This window comes from Leptinotarsa decemlineata, unplaced genomic scaffold, assembly GCF_025532065.1.
Source record: "Leptinotarsa decemlineata unplaced genomic scaffold, Ldec_3_MD MMD2_tig00000010_RagTag_RagTag, whole genome shotgun sequence".
Classification (NCBI taxonomy): domain Eukaryota; kingdom Metazoa; phylum Arthropoda; class Insecta; order Coleoptera; family Chrysomelidae; genus Leptinotarsa; species Leptinotarsa decemlineata.
The window spans coordinates 1,466,008-1,490,246 of NW_027412538.1; the positions used below are offsets into that span (position 1 = coordinate 1,466,008).

A 24,239-nucleotide genomic window follows, 5' to 3' on the forward strand; every position below is an offset into this window, starting at 1 on the left:
TTGATCCGTTCAGTGAGAATTTGACAAAACTAGATACGTCTATCGAAATCATCTTCGTTCAATTCATGAACTAGTCTAATCTTGGATGGATGGATGAAATTTGTACTTATAAAGGATCCTGAAAATATTTGAACGACTGATTTCTGATTCTCGAGATAATGTAGTAAGAGATTGTGAATTTTCCATCTGTCCAACGTGCCCTAAAACTGCAGTACGAATAGCTTCATCGTTGACAACTACTGAACGGTTATGCTTTTTATTGTTAACAGATCAAGTTTCCATAAATTTGTTCAATAATTCCGAAACGTATTTGTGTCGTACATTCTTTCTCGGATTATTATTATTGAACATACGAGCAGCAGCTCTAGCACTATTTTCATTCTGGTAATATAGTCGAAGTAACTGATATAGTAATCTTGAAGGTGTCGGCGAAGTCAAAGGCCAAAAAAACCAATACAAAGAAATTATTCCGCAACGAATTAGTCCACGTGGACTGAAGAATTGGTGGTTCGTATTGGATAATTTTTACTAACCGAGTTTTATGATTGGCTGAAGAGTCAGAAAATTAAATTTGAAGTCATGTTACGGTGACGAATAGAATGCGAGCCGTCGTGTTGTCAATGTTTAGTTCAGGAAGTGGTCGAGATTTGAGTATTGAAATTTGATATTGGTGCAGTAATGATAAATTTTTGTTATAATTAATTTTTGTTATCTGTTTAAAATGTGGCGTTCTTGGACAAGTACTGATAGTAATAACGAGTGTAATAACAACGCAGACTTTCTCCTGTGTAGTGACTCCAATAATAAGTATTGCTGAAAAGTATGGACACACCATACTGAGACTTCCTCCCTATTTTTGTGTTTTAAATCACATCGAGTTGATTTGGGGAAATTGAAACAAAGCATCAGGCGTAAAAATAATTTCACAAAATTTTATAAGAAGGTAATAGAGCTAGTTAAAGAAGTATCTAATATTACCGAAGAAAACTGGCAGAAAAGGATTAAAAAAGTTATTTTAGTTGAAAAAGACTATATGGAGATTGTACACTTGCATTTTAATGGTGGAAATAAATTCATTATTGATTTAAATGACGACAATGAAAGCCAGAAAAGCCTATTTTTCTCAAGAGAATTATTGTTTCGAAGATGAAATACTTTCTGATTTTTTCATGAACATTTGAAAAAAATAATCCATTGTATTGATAACATAATTCACTTGGTATCAAGGGTAACCATGAATATATTCGATTTGATGAAACTAAGTATATTTGCTGCGGGGTGAGTGGCGGGGGATCACTGTCTCTCTCTTATGGGTGTTTGACAGTCCCCCGGTGCAGACCACACGGCACTCACCCAATAAAGTTATCGGTCAACCACCCAATCCCGCGCCTGCGGGTAACAGGTGTGTGGGAGAGGTGTCTCGCAAGAGCCCTCGGCGGTTACTCATCCAACGATGGAAAGGTAACTTTCCTAACATGGGTGCCCTTCGGGGTAACGTAAGGGTATGCGGTGCAGACCACACGGCGTACACCCAAAAGTTGTTGATGAACCGCCCTATCCCGCACCTATACGGGTAATGGGCGCGACGTCTTCGACATATGATGTGTGGTAGAGGATGCTCGAAAGAGTCCTCGACGGTTACTCATCAAACGTTGGAAAGGAAACTTTCCTAACATGAGTTCTAGGGGGGAGGTGAGTGCCCGCCCGCGGCTGGAGGCTAGCGAGCCTCATCTTCAACTGGCGTTGGCCTCTTAGGGGCAGCGGCTCCAATAGCGGGTAAAGGAATACAGGGTTGCACAGGTTGCATACAGGGTTGCACCCGTTCATGGGTGCATTGCAGCCCCATACCGAGGCACTGGACGGCTTATGCTGTTCCGTGATCCTCGCCTGCTTCTGTACGGATCCGAGCGTTCAAGGTGTCGGGGCTCGCGGTCCTTCCGGGCTCTAGTATCCGAGTCTAGTCTTGGAGGGCACCAAGGCAGACGCTTGAGGTGTCAGACCCCGGTTGGACGGAGCTACTAGTATCCGAGCTTAGGACCCCGACCGGCCACTTCCGGGACCATATTCCCAACTGATTTGGCATGGTTGGCGGGGGCAGGTGTGCGACGCGAGCACTCTCTGGCGAAAGAAGAGCTTAGTTAACTTGTACGAACGTTCGGTCGAACGCTGCCGATGGTCCTGTCTCTTGGTTAGCCACATTAAGTAGATGTAAGGAGGCAAATCCGGGTTCGGTGAGCGGGAGGAAGCCCTGCGAAATCCTGTTGATGTGGGGTGAGGAGCGGTACCCGCAAGGATTTCCCGAAAATCCCCCCCTCCACACCCGATCGCATCCAACGCCAGGGTGCGTCTGGGGGGCCTAACCGGCCCCCCAGGCCCCCCGGTGCGGTCGTAACTATGACTCTCTTAATGAATCGATTCTCCATGAACTTTCTGAAAAAAACTCATTTTTCTATTTTACAGGGCTGCCTAGCTCCCGTTAAAATAAACATTCCCAAAGGGTCAATTCTGGATCCCAGCGATAATGCAGCTGTCGTTGGAGGAAATGTTCTAACCTCACAAAGAGTTGTCGATGTGGTACTCAAAGCGTTCAAAGTGTGTGCCGCATCCCAAGGCTGTATGAATAACATCACTTTCGGCAGCGATACTTGGGGGTGTTACGAAACTGTCGCAGGTGGTAGTGGAGCAGTGAGTAATTTTCTGTTTGCTATGAATTTTTTTCAGATATAGTTGGTATATTGATTTTGATAATATCATTTTTTATTATGTCTCAGCAATAATCAAGTCTGGAAATTTTTGCCTTCATGTTGTAGCAAAACATTTCTTACCAAATATGTACAAAAGTGGCGCTGAAATGTTAGAGAGGCCCTGGAATAATTGTGTAGCTCTTGATAGATATTTCGTTGAAAAATGAAGCCTATTTTGAATAAAAAAAAAACAATTTTTCATTTATGAAGATTCCGAAAGCGACTTTAAGTATCTTTTGAATGTGATATATTGGTGAGAAAAAATGTCATGCTACATGGCAAGGCTACAGTCAGAAATGTAAGGTTTCATGAAATTATCGCCACGGTAATAATCCTACACCTCCCTACATCTTCAACACATAAAATCATTTTTGTGTAACATGTCGTTAGATCGTCCCTCTTAGTCCTACGTAAACATCCATTCAAAATTTCGTGTTACATATTCATGTCGCCTCTAGTCTGAATAATACGCCCATAACTAAGAGGAAAGAAAGTTAAATCCGTTTGCGGCAATTTTCAAGCGTTTTTCAGAGCCATTCTTCGTATCCCTGAGGGTGTGAAACGGATAATGAGGGTGAAAGTAAGCCTACTTGCAGACGTTTGTAGTTACACTCTCAATTATAAATTTTGCTTTGTAAGGCTACCCGGGCTGGAGTTTGTGATCCTTTCTCTCCAATGTGTTCTTTCTGTTATTGTGGTTGGTAAAACAACAAGAGTTTGTTTTGGGAATTCTTTTAAAAGTTTTGAGAACACAAATATCATTTATTTGGGGAAGTTTGAAATGAAACAGATGCTGATTCGTATCCATTCAAAAAAATTGTCTGTTATAAAATAACCCTTTTTACTCAAAAAAACTTCAATATGTTGCATGCTGGTTGTCTGTTTACCACTAAGTGACGTTATAATTAACAGTCACTTTTAAGAGGTAGATATTTTATGAAATATGAAATGCGAGGTGTCATGAATTTGTTAGGTAAATGCGCATTAGTTCACCTAATGGGCTTGTATCATGCTATGGAAAATGATACTGGTTTGCTTATAGACTGATCGAGTTAGGGATATATTATACTTATTAAGCCTAATCGGTCCCAAGATCTCTTTATATTTGCAGAAAAAAGAATAATTCGAAAAGCAAGAATTTAAATTGGCCGCCTGTCTGTTGACCAATAAAAATGATCGTGTCTAGAGCGGAGTTGCCAAGTGTATTGCTTTTTAATATCCAATCACAGATCTGATGATCTAATTTGATAGACGCCATTTTTGTTGTTAGTGTTGTCAACTCGGTGTGGATACAACTGTTACAAATATCTAATTGAGTAACGTTTTTTTTGTAAAAGGTAGGTCTCGGCGGGTGCCTGTTTTGCTGCATATTCCGTGTCATTTGGTTTACATTCCGAAAAATATTTTTTCAGGTTATTTTTGAATTGAATTTTACCATTACTACCACCAAAATGGTTAAAATTTGTTTTATATCTAGTTGTAAAAACAGATCATCCACACCAGACAAAAAGTTTTCAGCGTTCCAAAAAACGAAACCAATTGAATTGGTGAAACGTGCGTCAAGCAGAGTGTTGCAGTCGTGGTGTTTGGCAACATTGATGTCTTTTGATCAGTGAAGAAAACTCCATTTTGGTTTTCGATAAACCTTCAAGTTATTCTTTCATAATGCCTTTATATAAAATATATTTATTTATATATATATATATATATATATATATATATATATATATATATATATATATATATTTTAGCACAGTCGATTTCTTCATGAATTTCATTGAGATGAATGTCGGTAATGAAATTATAAATGTAAGTGAAACGATCGAATGATATAATGGGTTTCAATATATTTGTGACCCACACATAAAAACTTAATTGAACCTGAGTCTCTCTGAATTTTCGTGGCCTTGAATATTTTCGTAACGAGAATTGGAATATCACCTTTCCAAATTATTCTGTTTGATAACTGATCGCCAATGAAGATCATTGGTAAGAAGTTTCTAGACTCAGTGTATCTGAAAATACTTCAACAATCTGCTTTAAATATACTTTTTATTATAAATTAGGGAATTTTTAGCTCTGAAACAATTTGGCGGAATGCTTTGGAATGGAATAATAAGAAAAATTCTTCTACAGAACGTTTTCCTGCTGCCGAGTAATTTTCATCATATCAGCCCTTATACAGCAATTTCAGTTTTGACAATTGTGCAAACAATTGTAATAATTACCTTAGATCCTATTCTGTCAACAGTCTAATGACTTACAAAAATTAAAAAAAGGTCCGAATTGTGGAATTAGATTTCTTAACCGAGAAATCCTCGTGAAATCCCACTTAGCTGTCACCAGTGTAATATCTACGGGTTTATATATATATATATATATATATATATATATATATATATATATATATATATATATGTTACCAGTGATATAATACTTAACTATCTATCAATTCTTGTTAACCCTTTCCCTATTGCCATGTGTGTTTTATTTGAATAAAATTAGGTAACTGCTGTCATAGGAGTTAGGCAATTCCGAAAAGGCTCTAGAGTTTGTGCCGATCGCACCAAGGCTGGTCTACTTGAAGTCTGATCATTTGGTATATCCACTTATATTTTCTCTCATTATATGGTTCCAGAACGAATTTGCTCTAACTCAATTTTAATCTTAGTTAAAATGCTTTTCACTTACTATTCTCTTGTCGATAGATTGACAAATTGTTTTTATTTTTTGTTTTCTTACCAGAATGGTATTTTCCTCAGTCCAAGAGAAAATGAAAGTCCAAGGTTTCAAATATAAAGTATAATAAGTAAAACGACTCTATGGACAAAATGAAAGGAAACAACGTGTGAAATCTTATATAAAAAATTTTAAATTCTATAAAATAAAAGAAAATAGAACAATTAATTCGCCGCAAATTTGACTGTGCTATTTACTATTTAATTTAAACTGTTAAACAACTACAAACGCACCAACTCAGTATAAAATACTTTCAGTTTCACTTTTACTTTAGGGAGAGTGGTGTATAACTTTAAATTTGAGCCTTTTTTGTAATTGAAATATGAACTGTAGCTAAACAATCCGCACTAGGAACCCAATAATATATAGTCTCTTTGCTAATAGGAAGTGAACGCAGACAAAATAATATGTGAACTCTCTCAATATCAACTGGTTACTAAAAAATAAATAAACACTCACATAAATGTGGGACATAAGTGAAAGAACAGTTCAGTTGTTGAATTTATTCATGAACTGAACTGAACTTCGCCCTTTATTTTCAAAAAATTTCTGTAGGTGTATTTCTTCAATCTTGTTTTTTATAATATATATTTTGAAAATAATAACGACCATTATTATTATTATTATTATTATAACACCTCTTTGGTCGTTCATGGTCCACCATAGGTTCCGTTGACCCGGTGTGTCTTCAACACAACTTTTACTTTCAACTTTCCTGTACCCATTACCGGTTTACGATTCCACTACCTCAAATTTCGCACCACGTGTTTAGAAACAAAATAAATCCCCTATTTAGGCCACCTTCCTCAGCCTTGAAGGCTGAGGAATGAGACCTCCGATCTCGTCTCGACGGGCACCGGTGACCGACTTTCTGTGTCTCTGGCAAAAACTCCCAAGCCCTCGTGTCAGCAACGCTAGCTACAAAAACCTCCCAAGCGTATGATCATCGGCAGGATATAATATATACATTTGTTTAGTCTAGCCCAACTTGTACATGACCACAACGACGCTTAAAGGTCAGACAGTCATAAAGTAGTTCAAACGCTTTTTCATCTGGGAAAATATCGACTCCAAAGAACCGGGTGTTCGACCTGGATCTCGATTAATAAAATAATATTTCACGTTATTATCGTAAAGTCAATTATTACACAATCATCATGGCCTATTGCAAACTCCATCAGGATGAAAAATTCATTCAAAATGTTGCTTGTAGTTTAAAAAAAAGCAAAAAAGATATCTAGCAGTTAAAGCTAGTTTAAATAAGCAGTCAACTGGAAGCATCAATGAAGAAATTGGAAAAATATTTGTACATTCTTGTAATTTCCTTCAATGAAATCAAATTGAATACGTAAATCATGGAAAGAAGTTCATATTAACTGGTCCAATAAAAATGCACTGAATCTATCAAATCTATATTAACACATTGTGAAAGAGCCGAAATACATATTGGATATTTTCAAAATATCTAAACTTTGCTGCTGATGACTTGATATTATCGAAACAATTGAAATTTTTAACATTTATGAAACGTTGAAGAACAAGGCCCTGATTGTTTAACAAAATGGAACGAAAAAATAAAAAAATACGTATCGATATTTAAAAATCTAACGCACTATGAAACTTTTCTCTCGCATATTTTCATAATCCATTAAAAGCGCATGACAAAGTGAAAACAGTTTCTGCAAATCTATTAGATTGCTCAACAATGGGTGAAAGAACAAAATGGAATTTTTCTAAATATTTTTGAAAGTAAGAGGGCTCAAATTTTTAAACGTCATAATTTTGGTCTCCATTGAATGGGACTTTGTTTATTCAACCGTCTGTAATTTTTACCTTTTTCGGGATTCCTATATATTTACTCAGTTCTCACTACCCGCTGTACATAAAGATACAATAATGAAGGTCAATGAAGGAATAATCTGCCAGTATTTTTGATTATCCGATCAAGAATGAAAATTATTCAGTACGAGGTTATAACAGGGCATTTAACTATTCAAGAACGAAAAATTGAAAAGACTTAAACGAAATAATCAAATCGATTGAAATAATCCCTTGTTGAATGAACTAACCGAATTTGGTTCAAATCACTCATTACTAATGGTCATTTCTGTCACGCTTGGATGAATTTAATACCCAACAGTTCAAAGCAATTTGATTTCATTGTTTCGAACAACTCATTTCAGTTAAATCATTTTCAATTTAAGAGTATAATTATTAGTAATTATATTAACTGTCGTTTTGAAATTCTGTCTGTTGAAACGAATATTTTTGAAAATGAAGTATAGACTTAAATATGCAAATATAACAGCAAAAACCGCACATATTTAATTTCCAGTATTATTTAATAAGCAAACAGAGTGCTGGAGATTATGTTGATTGATATAGACTGAGCTCGCATAAGCTGAATGTACCGATAGCAAGTGCATTAGAGACATTAGAGGAGCATCATGATAGGAGCTGATGTCAGAAAGCTCTATACTCATATATGAGTATAGCTCTATACTCATATAGGTGGGTCTAAAGTGAGTGGGTCCATTCGAACTTCCACCGCAACCCATAAAGGTTTATTGTGGCTCACACATATTCACACTCGGCCAAATAAACCCAGCTTCTTAACGAAGCCGATTAGTTTGTATGGTGAGTGGTCTTTCAGGTTAGATGGTGAGAGTACGGATCTGCCGAACTCAAAGAACCTGATTCGGTCCCCAGACTGGTAGGCACAAAGTATATACTCTGCAGTTTCATCATTTTCCAGACAGAGGCGACACCCACTGTCTTCCGACAGTCCAAGTCTCTGCATGTGATCATTCAAATGACAGTGACCTGTAAGAAGGCCTGTTAGACATCGTAGTTCATCCCTACTGTAGTCCAAAAACTGTTTGGAATCAAGCTTCGAAGGGTGAATAAACGCCTTGGAGGGAGCCAATCCTGGAATATTCTGCCAGGAGTCCATAACTCTTCTTGCCATCCAGGTGTTCAGTGTTTGTTTGGCAAAGTCCAAAGCGATGCCAATGACATGTTCTGGTCCAATGAAGCCGCTTGCAGCACCCTCCTTTGCGAGAGAGTGAGCAGCTTCATTGCCTTCCAGGCCAGTATGGCCTAGAATCCAGACCAGAGACAATCGGTTTAGTCTTCCTATCGAGGAGAGTCTTTTTTGGCAGTTTGCTACCAATTAAGACGTTGCTCGGTAGGAACCAAGCGCTTCCAACGCCGCTTGACTGTCCGAGAATATTTGTATTGACTTGTGAGTGAGGTTGGATTTATCCAATCTCTCCGCACACAATTCAATAGCGTAAATTTCCGCTTGAAATACAGTCGCATAAGATCCTAGGTAGGTAGATAACTCTGTCCTGGGTCTGCGACTGAAAACACCTGCACCAGAACCGGAAGGTGTTTTTGATCCATTATTAAACCAACAAATATCTGCACTTAATATTTCCTTCTCCCGCAGGATCCAGTCCTCTCTACTCGGGAATAATATTTTATGAGGCAGTTCGTAGTTGACAGTTGGAAGCATAAAATCAGAGGTCATTTCCAGAATGCTGTGACTACCAATGTCAACCAACAGTCTGTTGCACTCTGCATTGAATTGATTTGTGCAATTGGCAATGTGCACAAGCCTGTATGCAGTCCATCTAGCCTCTCTTTCCAGAAAAATGTGGAGAGGAGGTAGCTATAGAAGGATCTAAATGGCCGCTGACGGTGTGGTACTGATGGCACCACTGATTGCCAGACAAGCCTGTTTCTGTAAGTCAGAGAGCTTCGCTTGGACCGTTTTCTGTGAAGCCTTCGGCCACCAAGTAATTGCACCATAAGTGATCATTGGTCTGACAATCATCACATAAATCCAATGGATTTGTTTGGGACCTAAACCGCAAGTTTTTCCTCAAATCTTTCGACATGTTCATAGAGGTAGTCTTGCTTTGTGTAAAACTTTTTCCAAGTGAGCGTTCCAGGTGAGTCTTTTATCAAGAACAATGCCAAGATATTTCACCTCCGTTCCCAATGGAATGACCACACCATTGAGGGAAAGTGGCGTTAGATCGTCCAATTTCCTTCTCATGGTGAAGGAGATCAATCAAAACAGTTTTGCTGGGGTTGACGGACATCTGCTCCCTCAGGCACCAACTGTGAACCACTTCCAACGCGCTTTGGAGGATATTACAAGCTACCCTTCCCGACGTGGACCTTGCCAGGATGACAAGGTCATCTGCATAAGCTTCTTCTGTCGAGGGCATCAAGCAGACTATTCACCAGGAGCGACCACAGAAGGGGAGATAGTACCCCACCTTGAGGGCAGCCCCTGGTGACCCTGAACCTGATAGCCTCGCCGTGAAGAGTCGTAGTTGCAGTTCTGTTTACTAGCATGGCATAGATCCAGCCAGTTATGGTCGATTCTATACCCTTTCTAGCCAGAGACAATCCTATAGATTCAGGTAGTGCATTGTCAAATACTCCTTCAATATCAAAAAATACAGCAACCGCAATCTCCTTGTTGTCAAGGGATTGGGAGATTTTCTCAACGAGGTTGTTTAATGCTGAATCTGTCGATTTGCCGGTTTGATAAGCATACTGGTGACATGTCCGTCCATTATCCTCTCAAGTCCTTTCAGCAGGCTGATTGGTCGTACCAATTTGGGGTGTGGGTTCTCCGGCCCACTTTAGGTATATATACCACCCTTGCCGCCAACCAACTGGGTGGTATATAGTTCCACGCCAGACTAGCTCTATACAATTTTGTGAGAATAGGTAAAATTATTTCCAGTCCGTTTTGAAGAAGAGCTGGAAATATACCATCCTCTCCGGGAGATTTGAAGGGCTGAAAAGACTTGATAGCCCATTCAACTGCGGGTGCTGTGATAACCTTTTTTTTGCAACGTCCCAGTCGTTTTTTTGGGCGTTTAGCGCCCTCGATTTCCAAGAAAGTGGTTTTCTGTCTCATATAGTGTACTCTCATTCTCCTCAAAATTCTTTCATATTGTTCTTTCAATGTATTGATCAAATATCGTTTGGTTTGTCCTACTGAATGAACTTTGTGAGCGTCCTGATTATTGATGAAATAAGGTTCAAAATACCACTTTAGACGGATTGCTACAGCATCACAAGAACATGGGGGTTCGTTACATTTGCGTTATTACCGTGGTTACCCTTGAAATTAGTTCAAAACAAATGATAATAGTGGTTGCACGTGTACGACATTTTAGCAGGTGTTTAGAAATGGCGTAAGTATATACTTATATTTATTTTTAAATAAATTAATGATTGATTACTTGTTAAAAATAGTTCATGTTACAATGTTTCGATGAAATTATCCAATTTTAGTTAGAATTTGAAATTTTACACCAATATTTTGAAGAATATCACGTTTGTGATGTTCAGGTGTGAATAGCGTAAGGAGTATGGAAAGTAAAAATTAAATCTTTCCTAAATTGCGTTTCCGTTTTCAGGAACAACTCGTAAAATCGATGTTAATAGACTTGCCGCTAATCCAGAAGATCTCTATGAACTTTTGGATAATATTGAGTCTGATTTGGAGCTTGGAAGTGGGGATGACGATGATTGGGTACCGCTTGAAGAAAGCTCGCCATTACAAGAGGAAGTTGAAGAAAGTGGAGGTGAAAATGATGATTGTGCAGGTACTAGTACCTTACTCCATCACAAACCACTATCAGTACCAAGATGGAGCAAAAATATTACCTTCGAAGAGGAAAATATACCTGAAGAAGTATTTCCTGATCCAACCAATGTTCTTACACCGTGGTGTTACTTCCAAAAGTATTTAGGAAACACATCTTTCCAGTTGTATGTAGAACGAATTGCCCAGAAATATTTACAAAAACATGGAAAGGAACGGAAAATTACTTCTGGAGATATAAAAAAATATTTTTGCATACATGCAATGATGGGCTGTATGAAATTTCCTCGAATAAATTTATATTGGAGTACATAATTCAAATTTCCAGTAATTGCTGATATTATGCCAAGAGACAAAATCAATCTCTTAAGAGTTAAGCTGCATGTTGTGGATGTTTGTACGGTCTCAGAAGAAAGTAAAAAAAATAATCGTCTCCGGCGAATTCAACCAATGATTGATTCAGTTAGCTGCGTACTCCATCGATGAACAAATGATTCCTTTGCTTGGACATTGTGCGCTCCGTCAATATGTCAAGAATAAACCAAGGCCAGTTGGTTTTAAGAACTTTTTCCTAACAACATCAAATGGAACTGTCCTTGATTTTGAAATCTATCAAGGAACAACCATAAATTTAAGGAATAAGGATCTTGGACTTGGCCCTTCAGTCGTCTTAAGGCTAGTAGAAACTCTGTCTGTAAATAGCTTCGTATTTTTCGATAGATACTTTTCGACAGTACCTTTGTTCCTGAATTTATCAGAGTTACAAATAGTGATAGTGGCCTCTACTGCTTTTGGTAAAGAACCAATACTTAGAGTCAAAAGATGGGATAAAACTAGTTCTAGCTATATAGAAGTGACATGCCAAATGTTGTTGAAGTTAATAATGAAACAATGGGAGGAGTAGACATCTGTAATCAGATGATAGAGTGCTATAGAACTTTTTTAAAACTAAAAAAATGGAAACTGAAAGTAATCCTACATCTATTTGACTTATCCATTGTAAATACCGCAGAGACTGTACGGCAAAATGAATTAAAGATTTTCTTTCGTTCCGCCTAGACTTAGCCGAATACTTATTATGTGGAACCAAAACTGCAACAGAAGAAGACACTAATGTGCAAGGGGAACAGGAGAAACCTCTTCAAAAGAAATCAAGACCATACCTTTCGCCGTGTACTGACAAAAAAAATGACGGTTTTCAACACTGGCCTATAATGAATACTTTGCAAAACCCCTTGTGTTGCAGATTAGACTTGCAAAAGTCGATCACGAGTTTTATGGAGCAAATACAATGTATATCTTTGTATGAACAAAAATTAAAATTTCATAAGAAATAATTTAAAAACAAATAAATATATCCATTCTGTATTATTTTTAATAAACGATTTCAGACTACATTGTACGCATTTATTTCGCTTAATTGAAGTATCTCCACAGCTCCAACAAATGTGCCACTATCATAATTGTGCGTGTCTTGTATACTCTCCTGGGAAACACAATTTCGAGTACCACAAAAAACTGTCAAAATGACAACGCAGAATCTGGAAAAAAATTGGCATGCATTCCGGCCCCCAGAAGACTTAGAAGAAGTGTTGGGCAACTTCATATTTATAGTTTTATAGTTTGCGGAATATAAAGGATAAATAATACGTACCAATTGAGCTCCTCCTGATAACGCTGAATTATTATATTTTGATGTCCTAGATATATTAATCCAATATTTGAACAGGAAATTTTAGATTTGTTAATGATTGCGTAGCTCAAAATTATATTCAATTTAATGATAATGCTTGCTCATGTAGCGAGGATTCAATAATGGGAAACCTCTTGAGTCCTTTGTTAGCTGAAATTTTCATGGACTAAGTCCAATCAACAATTTTTCATACAGGTACAGATATGTAGATTATATCTTAGTCTGTTTTACTGGTACATACGGGCAGCTCTGTAAGTTTACCGAATTTGTAAGTTCCATCCACTCTTCGATTGAATTCACGACTGAGGTGGAGGTGAATAACTCTATAACTTTTCTATACTTGACCATCGCTAAATTATTAATAAACAGAATTTTGCAATTTTCCACAAACTATCTTACATTGACATCATTATGCGCACTTCCAAGCAAATGGTCGCCTGTTTTTTCGGAAAAACTGGACATGTGGCAACCCTACCACTAGAACAACGCAGAATAGTCAATTCTGAGTGGTACACAACCATTTGTTTGCCAGTTGTCTTCCAAGAAATCAGGAAAACCAACCGTTGAAGACGGATCACTCTCCACCACGACAATGCGAGCTCTCATACATCGGCTCAAACAACTGCATTTTTGAGCACCCAAAACATCGATTTGATGAGTCATCCGTCGTATAGTCCTGACTTGGCACCGAATGACTTCTTTTTATTCCCGCACGTAAAAAGTAAACTGAGAGGTCAACGTTTTTCGACACCTGAAGAAGCGGTTGCTGCATTCAGAATGCATGTTTTGGAGATACCTCAATCAGAGTGGCAAACACATGCAAAAGTGTATAGATCTTCATGGGGAATATTGTGAAAAACAGTAAAGTGATTTTTGGTTATTATTATTTGTTTTTGTTCTCTAATCCTGAAATATAAAATGCAACCCTAGTAACATCCAATAGTATGGTTCACAGACAATTCCACTTTCAGAAAGTAATTTTCAAACCGATTTTAATGAAACATAATGCTGTCAACAACGGTTACGAGGTGAATATTTATGACTCAATTATTTTAAAAAATTGCAAAAACCAGCTCTGAACCAGGTCTATCTACTGATAATATCGCTCGTTTCTTAAAAACCAATGAATTGGACGAAGCCTAATATTTTGAATTAATTCATTGAAAACAATAAAGATAAAACTCCATTGTCGACTTGTGATTCTTGTCCTATATTTTATATTGGCCAAACCGGAAGAACTTTCTCAAAAAAAATGAAGGACCATTGGAGTAGTATTTTTGATGAAAATACCAATTAAACATTTGCGAACCATTTTTTGACAGAGGGGTACGAGTACAATCACATTATGACGTATTGAATTTAGGAGAGGAAGGTTCACAACTGAACCTTCGGAGTGCTCAGAAACTAATATATTAAAAAATTCAGGATCATATCTTGATGATCAAATAGATTTGAGTTGTTTCCCTTTTCTGAGTTTAGTTTTCAATAAGGAAATTGGTGAAAATAATGATTGGACAAAAAAAAATGTATCACGCCGCTCATGCCATACAAAGAAACTGCCGACGTTCGGTAGCTATTTAGTTTTTTTATGCCATTTGAATTGACTTCGTATATACTATAATTATAATTGAGTATGTACCTGAGGTATATAAAAGTTGAGTAGATGTATATGATATATGCTCTAGGTAATTATGATTGAGTATGTACCTGGTGTAGTTTGTAAAATTACAATTGGTCTTCATCGAGTAACTACAGAGTCAATCAGAAAAATATACTTTTTTACTTTCAGGGTCCCAATTGGCATGGTTGCTCTGGTGTTCATACTCACATGACTAATACAAGAATAACTGACATTGAAATCGTCGAAAGACGTTATCCTGTTCATGTTCGCCAATTTATGCTCAGAGCACGAAGTGGAGGTTCAGGAAAATTTAGAGGTGGAGATGGGGTCCTGAGAGAGTTAATGTTCAGAGCGCCTCTCACCCTGTCCGTTCTTACTGAGAGAAGGGTTCTTCAGCCTTACGGACTAGAAGGTAACTTTAATAACACCATATAATTACTGCTCACAATTCTTTATTTTTGGAGACAAGTAATAGGTACTTTATGAAGATCCAGAAACACTGCAGAAAAATTCTTAGAACGGTTTGAGAGCGATGCCTGTGCGAAAGTAGCGATTTATTTTGGATTGAAGTTGCTGCAGATTATATTATTCTGAAAAAACCCGTTTCTGGAAGTTCATTCAAGAAGACTCTACCCTCAAAATGAAAGGGTTATTGCAAAGTGTCTCAAGTTGAACTTCTGAACAAGTCAGCTGTATTTTGCTGCGAACTTCTGAAATACAACGGTGTTAGTACATGGCCTGAAAAGTCTCGGCCTAACACATAGATGACGTTAGTCTTATTGGAATCAACACTTTTTCAGTTAGTACTAACCTTCAAAAGAAATCTGTTGAAGTTTCATGATATTCTATTCATGAGTTTGTGAGTTATTGTGCTGAGTGTGACACTACTTTTTTTTTAGTTCGGGAGAAGGAAATATTAGGAGCAGATAGTTGTTGGTTCACATTTTCGTATATTAATTTTCTACTGCTTATTGATGGGAAAAAATACCGTTCAAGCGAAGCAATGGGTTGAAAACTGTTATAAGGAATTCGCCCTATCAGAAACAACAATCAAACGTGGTCGTAGAGACACCGATGATTCAGAACGCAGGGAACGTTCAAATGAGGCAGTAACATCAGAAAACATTAAAATAACTCCACAAAATCATCATTTCGTGAGTAAGCTGACATTGTAAAGATATAAAAAGAAAGTGCTGAGTGGAAGGCAACTAGTGAACCTCTTCCAAAGTGCCCGAAAGCACAACAATTGACTACGAAGGTTATGGCCTCGGTAGTTTGGGATGTACGTGATATTTTTTTCTCAAGTACAAAACACAAGCACTACAGGAAAATCCTTCAGGTACTCTCTGAGCGGTTCCTGTGCGAAAGTAGCGATTCACATTGGATTTGAAACGCTGAGGATTGAATCAATTTGGAAAAACGTTACCAGGAAGTTTATTCCACATAAACGCAGTTCTCCAGATGGAAGAGTTCTTAAACAGTGAGTTCGAGGTATACTGAGTTGAATCTCAAAACGATGAGCAGTCACAGTCTGTCGCGTATTTCTGATATATACCACTCTTGGTAGAATCAATTGTGCCAAATCACCTTCCGTGAAAGTATCGATAGAAGAGGGACAAATCTCCAACCTTTTTTCGATGTTCCAGACTATCAAGGTTGCACCAGATGTTCGCGTCGCCAATCAGGCGAATGGCTCTTTTCTGAATGGAATCCAGCAACTTCAGGGTATGTTTAGGGGCAGAGCTTCATACATGAGAACAATACTCAAAAGAAGATCTGATATCAGCATTATAGAGCATCAAAAGTTGCTGAGATGTGTACAGTTTTCTGGTTCGGAACAGTGTTCCACGTTTTTGAGGAGCAGCCATTGTGCCAAGACATCTTGGTGTCCATTTTAACCCCTAACAAATTTATCAGAACTGACATTATTATATCCGGTTCGGAGACATTCATTTTCTTGGAGAAAACCGATGTTTGGGTTTTTGTGGCATTGAATTGAACCTCGTTACTTTCAATCCAATTCGAAATCACTTCTAGATCCTCATCAGGATACGCAACCTTGTGCTGCCGGTGAAAATGTGCCTCTGAAGCCGATGTCCTGGAATCCATATGGAATGATGAGACAAGTGTGTTGTCGTCAGCAAAGCAATACATTGGATTCTTGGTGTTCTCCAATAAGTCGTTGATATACAATACAAAGAGAGTTGCAGACAATATGGATCCCTGGGGAACACCAGCGTTGATGGTGAAAGTATTCGAGAGATATCCATCGACGGTCACTTGCAGGGAAAGTTCTTTTAGGAAGCTGAAGAGCCACACACAAAAATGATCCGACGAGTCATAGCATCGAAGTTTGGCCAGCAAACCCTCAGGCCACACACGGTCAAAGGCTTTAGAAAAAACAAGCGCAACAGCTCTTGATTCTCCATGTTTCTCGATTACATTATTCCAAATATCGGTGACATACGATAGAACGTCGCCTATTGATCTTTGTTTCCGAAAGTCATATATCGCTAATCAATCGCTCAAGATGTTGAAGTCTTCCAAATATTTGAGGATATGGTGGTTTACGACTTTTCTCATGATTTTTGATATCACAGAAAGCAAAGCAACTGGTCTATAGTTTTATTCGGAACATTTTTTCTTGCCCTTTTTGGAAATAGGCTGAACGCGAGCAATCTTCCAACAAGAAGGAAAAATTCCTTTCTTGTTAGACAGATTGAAAAGTTTGCCAAATTATGGTATGAGTTAATTTGCGCACTACTGGCTGTTCGTAGACTTCAAAAAAAATGCTCACCCCTATGAAATTTCGCTTGAATGAAGAGGTCATTGCTGAAACTGAGGCCTATTTTGAGACAAAATGGTATTGAAATGTTAGAGCGGCGCTGGAATTGATTGTGTGTGAAAAAGGAAAAGTTTTATTTGTTAGGCCCTAAACTTTTTAGTCCAGGTATTAAAATCAAGCTGGCCCAGTTAGTCCGTGAAAAAAATTGTAGGAAAGTTGAGAATCTTCAACCATCCTTCGATATTCCAGGTTATCAAGGGTGCTAGTGATATTCGGGTCTCATATAAGGATAGAATTTAGCAGCCTTGGGGCTGATTCTGTTCTCCATAATGTATTGAAAGTTGCGGAGTTGTTCATAACTATCCATTTCAAGATGGTATTCCGAAAGTCTGACTTTGCTCTTTCGCGAGTGTGCCAAGACATATTGGTATCTAACTCTCATACCTAAAAATTCTATTCATGAATTTAGTGGAATTGCATGCCATGATATTATGATTTCTCAACGTTCATCTTCTTATAGAAAACTGATGATTGATGTCACCCCAATTAGTGATTTTTTCCAGGTATCTCTATCTGTAAAGTAGGGAGGGTGAGTGTGAGTCATCAGCACTTAGGGCACATGTGGCCCATTATACGACCTCCCGAGGAGTTGTCCTCTTAGGTCATTGTCCATCCTGTCCTTTCCAGGAAGGTGGACAGGTCACTAGGAGACATCTCCTTTATATCGGCAGGTGTAGGCCGAAACTCGCCGAACACACATTCTTTTGTTGACGATAACTGCGGGCACTCGCATAGGACATGCCTGACAGTCTCATTTTCCTGTTCACACATCCTGCATAAAGGTGTATTCACTCGCCCCATATTATGAAGGTGTTTCCTTAGTTGACAGTGGCCAGTCAGAAATCCTACTGTTGAGCGTAGATATTTTCTGATCATCGCCAGATATTTCTACGGCGCCAGCTTCCCGGGGTCGCCCAGGGTGATCCTGGTAGGATTGTATCCTTTGATTCCATCCCATCTCTTTGGAGATTGAGCATGGGTGTAAAATTTGACTAGTTCCGCAATTGTCGAAGTCATCAGGCCGTAGGTGCCAGTGCGTGTCCTGAAATTCTTTGTCCAGCCGCTTCCTTGGCTAGAGAGTCGGCAATGCGATTACCTTTACTCCTGTTGTGCCCTTCAACCCTCCCCAGGATAATGATACTATCTACCGATGCTTTGGCTAAATTTTGGTGGCACTCTAGTACTAGCCCTGACGTAACACGCTGTCTGTTTGAAGCTAATAGTGCTTGTCTGCTATCAGTGCAGATTGTTATGTTTTTGCCAGGAATTCCTTTCTTGGTCATTTCTTTTGTGGCGATTGAGATAGCAGCCAGTTCTGTTTGGACCACGTTGGTATTTCTTCCCATTCCCCACTTAATCCTTAGGCTTAGTGAACTGGAGTACACTCCACACCCTGAGCCATCTGTATAAATCCGTATTGCATTCGTATCATCTGACTCTTAACTGACTGCTTAAATTGTATTTTGTAGGGTTTATTAAACACAAACCTGGGTTCAATTGCATCGCTTGTTGCCTGCAGCAAAGGTTGCGTAGTAAGCGCTTCCCGTCATAGGCTCAGCCTCAATTGACCCATTCCTACTTCGAGGTTTACACCAGCCGTGCGCAATCGTAACATGGCTATTAACGCAACCTCCTTAACGTTCAGGTCCAGAGGAGTCAGACCCTTTTTTTCCAGGTATATATCAAGTTGTGAAATCTACAATTGTTATCGAATGAGTTGGCATTTGAATGAAAAGAGAAACATGTACCCTGTCATTATGAAATTAGGATAATCTTTTCCAGTAGTTCGTTGAAAACGTTGAAGACAAAATTGCTCTTTGGGGGTACCGGTTTCCATGGTAAAGGTATTTGTGGAATAACCATCAATGACTTTTTACAGGAAACAGTCTTTGAGAGAGCTGGATAACCCCCAATAATTGCGATCTGGCAAGTTCGAAGTTCAGTTAATTGATACTTAGCCAGGCAGGGTCAAAAAATTCGAAATTATTGAGTGCAATAACCCTAGACTCTCTGTGTTTCGTATTATTCCAAAGATGGGTAAAAAAATTGGAATCTCTGATGCGTAATAAGTCTGAAGTGAACACTTTTTCCACAACATGCGCGTTTTATAGTTATCATCACCAGGAGCTAATGAAGACTTCTTCATGATTTTGGATATCACTAATACTCAAAAAACTGTTCTTCAGTAATTTGGAACATTTTTCTTATCCATTTTACATATTTTACTAAATTTGAATCTTTCAATTTCAACATTACCTTTTCGAAAATTGATGAGCCTACAGGACACTTGTGTAAGTTCATTGGCACAAATATGATGTCAGGTATTTTATAAAGATGAGAACCTTTTTTGATGTTGAGCTGGTTGAAAGTAATATCTGATATTGTGGATTGTGCCTCAATTGCGTTCATATACTTAGTCCTTCCGATGGAGCAGAGGATGGTCATATTATTGAAACTATTTCACCAAGTGATACGTACTCTCAGTCACAATTCAAAAGCATTGAAAATTAATGTGAAGGAATTATCCTCAGTTTTATGAAAGATACGGATACACATATTTATTTTGAACTCGTATGTCAACCGTAGGTAAATCTGATCGGTAGTTTTTGACTCTATCTAATTCAGGCAGATCATGATGTATTATGATAGGAATTACGGGATTGTTTTGCATCGATGACATGATATATGAGAGAGACGTCGCTGAGACGTCGGAAATGTGAAGTTATTTATAAAAACTGACAACCATGGATATCTCTCCTCACACTGCTACACTTTTGGTTGAATCACTGTTTGGAACCTTTGGTGTAGTAATGAATATTACTGGAGTTTTTTTCCAACACCAAACCGTTATTTTAACACATCGACATGTGTTTCGATCACCAAGTGATCATCTTCAAGAGGAAGATTTAACAGTTAAATCTTCCTCTTGAACGTAGACATCTATTCTGAATACGCCTTAGTCGAAGAGCATCTGATTGTCTCAAAGCAGGTCTATTAATACTGTCGCAATAAAAATATTTTGACATGATCAGTGACTCGCATAGTCTAAGTTTTAGGCAAATCACTATTTCGGATCAGTCCGACGACCTTATGAGGAGTTTAGTAAAAATAGCTGACATATTTAGTGGAGCGAGATTCTGGATAAAACCACAATCCTAAATTTTTCATGGTAGTCACGGAGGAGAGTATTTAATTTTCGCTGCTCCAGTTGGAGAAGTTGTCTTTGTTCAGTCAAGAACAGAAATCTATCAAAACACACCAGAACAAAATCTGTTGAAATCTGCCAGAGGTTTTAGTTCTACCAATAAAATGAATAAAACTGTCTTGAAAGCGAACAGTGAAAATATACCAAATCTGAACTTTTCTATGATTAACGAGTTTTTTATCGTTCTTCGGATCAAAAAAGCTTTTTAATAAAAGAACTTTTCAATACATATGGTTTATCTCAGAAAGTAACAACCTTTACAAGAATTACTAATAACAGTAAGACCTTAATTGATTATGTGTTAACTAATTAGGACAGCATTGTAGCTATCAACTGTTTTGGATGAACCTCAACTCACAGACCACCTTTTAATATCTGTTAAATATTTTCATAGTGAAAAAATAAATTACAGAAACAAACAAACAAAAACTGTTAGGAACTTCACAGAAAAAAAATTGTTCAACATTAATCCTAATTTATTAGATTGTAACTTTTCACTTAACAATACAAATGTGAATCAGATTTATGATAACATTGAAGAAAATTGTGAAAATATTTTAAATGAAATTGTACCTTTAAAAACAATTACTTTCTATGAAGAAGATCTGCCTTGGTATGATGGTCAAATCAAAAGGTTGAGTAAAGAAAGAGATTTTGCTTACAAGTTATTTAAAAGAAATGCTAATGATGTTAATTGGCATAATTATAAAAATAAACGTAATGCTGTCGCAAATATTATAAAGGTGAAGAAAAGTCAATATCATGTTAATCAGATTGACAGCAACAAACATAACCCATGTTTAATGTGGAAAACTCAAAAGAAATTAATCAATCCAAAACAGTTCACAAACTTTTTTGCTAATGGTATTCAATTTGAAAAAATAATCAAAAAGTTATCATTAGAGAAAAACAAGAACGGGCTAATTGTTTCAATTCATTTTTTGTAAATATCTACAGATATTATATCTGATATTGAATATATTGGATTTACCTGTCACATCGACTACGTTTCAGTGATTTTAAAATACTAACTCTTCAAGAATTGAAAGTAATTGTATCCAATTTAGTAAACAAAGGATCACAAGTAGATGCATTATCGAGCAAAATTATAAAGAGTAGTTTTGAAGTAATTGGACATGTGTGGTGTCATTTTGTCAACAACTCGTTACAAAATGGTAGTTTTCCAGATGATCTAAAAACAAGTACAGTTACGCCTATCGAAAAAGTTCCAAACACAAAAAAATGTGATGAATATCGGCCAATTAACACTTTACCTTGCGCTGAAAAACTGTTATAATCAGTAGTATATCAACAACTGTTGGAATATTTCAATAAAAAAACATACTATTCACAAACCAATCTGGTTTTCGAGCCAGACATTCATGCGAATCCGCACTTCAGCTTTCAGTTACTGAATGGAAAGATAAAATGAGTAAAGGCATTGACAGACATTGTAGCAGTATTTTTAGATCTTAAATGTGCGTTTGAAATGGTTAATCGTGAAATATTAATTAAGAAATTATAAAAATATGGCATTGAAGGAAAAGTTATTGATTGGATCAGTGATTACCTCACAGGAAGGAAGCAGGTAACCAAAATCAATGAATTTGTATCAACAGCAATAAGCATATACCACGGGGTTCCGCAGGAAAGTATTTTGGGGCCATTACTATTCACAATAATGATATCAGCAAATGTTATGAATGTGAATATGAACATTATTTCGCTGATGATGCCCTAGTATCGGTTAGTGATAAAGATATATATATATATATATATATATATATATATATATATATATATATATATATATATATATATATATATATATATATATATATATAAAGTTATTAATATTTTTTAATTTTCAGCTTTAACATATTCTAGTAATAATTTTAAAAATAAATACAATAAAAATTAATTGGCGCTCCGGGGCGACTTCATTGATTCCAGTGGCGCATTTGCTTTTTCAGCTGCAGGAAAACCCGGAAAAACCTGCAGCACCACATCATCTGAAGATCTTGATCTAACAATGTCCTCTCTCTCATAAAACAAAATGTAGGGTGTCTCCAGAGGCTCCAATAAATTCAATGCATCGCCAGAACACTTCGTGACACGACTATCGTCAAACTTAAACCAGTCCGTTTCTTCTTTGACCAAGGCGTAATAATGACCAAATTCAACGCCAGAACCACAGTGAACAATGACTGCATGAATATTATAACAGTGGTCTGCTAGGTTGAAATGTTCATCTATTTCGAACCTTCCAAAGAGTTTCTTGCTTCCGTTAGAGGTTGAGTCTTGTTTGAAAATCATTAGTGTTATTATTATTATCAGATTGACTGTTGTACGAGATGTGTAAATTGATGTATGTAGCCGTTACTACGTGGTAGGAGATCATAATGAAAAGAGAAATGAAAATTTCTTAACTTATTGTAACTAACGTTACTGCAGTTTTGTCCTATATGGACATTCTCAAACTATCATAATAAACTTGTTTATTGTACTAATTGTAGTTAGTTAATTGTAGCAGTTTCGTTAGAAATTTTCATTTCTCTTTTCATATATAAAAAGCTATTGAAAAAATGAATGAAGCATTGCATAATATTGCTATATATTCAAAAACTAATGAACTGAAGCTAAATGTAAACAAAACAAAGGCTATGATACTTACTACACCGTTCAAATACAGAGAATTAGATTTAAATCAAATTGAAATAAACATAGAAAATGATAAAATTCAGCTCATTACTGAATTCAAATATCTAGTATTCATGTTAGACAATCATCTATCAATGAATAACGATTTCACCTATATACAGAAAACATTTTTGAAGAAATTATATTTTTTTACAAGCACAACAAACAAATACAACCACATTTTGAATATTGTCCCACTCTTCTATACACAAGTGATTTGTATAAAATGAGAACACTACAAAAACTACAGAATCGCGTAATGAGGATTATTTTGAGATGTGACAGGAGTACTCATATATCTTTAATGTTTAATACTCTAGAATGGTTATCTATAGAAAGTAGGCTCACATATTTAACGATGATTTACATTTACGAAATGTTACATAACCTTCCACCCTCATATTTTGACAAATTTGTAATTTTTAATATTCAAAATCCACCAGTATAATACTGGAATGAAAAATAATTTGTATGTAAATAATCAAACAAAAACATTCAACACTAAAACATTAATATTCAAAGGATTTATTAAGTATAACAGTCAACCTGAAAATGTGAAGTCTTCTAACAGTCTTATTCTGTTCAAAAGAAATTCATTAGACCATTTAAGAGACCATTAAGGTATTATGTAATATGTTTTATCTTTTATTTTTTTTTGTATTTTCAATTATCGTAGGTAAGACTACTTATTAACAAATATAAGTAGATGTTTTTTGTATTATTGTATTTATATGTAAATTAATGTTAACATTACTATCATTGTTATATATATTAGGATGTATCCTATTTGAATAAAGCATTCCATTCCATTTCATCATCTTTTTGTTTATAAAAGCGAAATACATTGTATTTCTCAACATCATATTCAACAAAAGTCAATCTTTTCAGAAACAAATAGCCAAAATTCAATCCCCATTCACGACTCCATTTATCCACTTTGCAGGTGGCGGTCCTGGAGCCCGAGGTCTCAATCTTCTGATCAGATCGGACGGCAGGACTATCAATCTGGGCCCAAAAACCGCAGTGCCAGTCTTACCGGGGGTGAGTATGATGAACT

General features: G+C 36.8%; 1 protein-coding gene across 4 annotated transcripts in view; it reads left to right on the forward strand.

Moving 5' to 3' along the window:
* LOC111507119 (5-oxoprolinase) overlaps nucleotides 1-24,239 on the forward strand; it is a 137,383-nt gene that overhangs the window by 54,210 nt on the left and 58,934 nt on the right. For 3 of the 4 annotated variants that reach the window (XM_074171240.1, XM_074171241.1, XM_074171239.1), the window contains exons 15-17: nucleotides 2,461-2,685; nucleotides 14,601-14,844; nucleotides 24,126-24,223. In XM_074171240.1, coding sequence (XP_074027341.1) covers nucleotides 2,461-2,685; nucleotides 14,601-14,844; nucleotides 24,126-24,223 — 567 coding nt within the window. The remainder of the gene's footprint in view (nucleotides 1-2,460; nucleotides 2,686-14,600; nucleotides 14,845-24,125; nucleotides 24,224-24,239) is intronic. The other variant, XM_074171242.1, reaches the window with a different exon arrangement.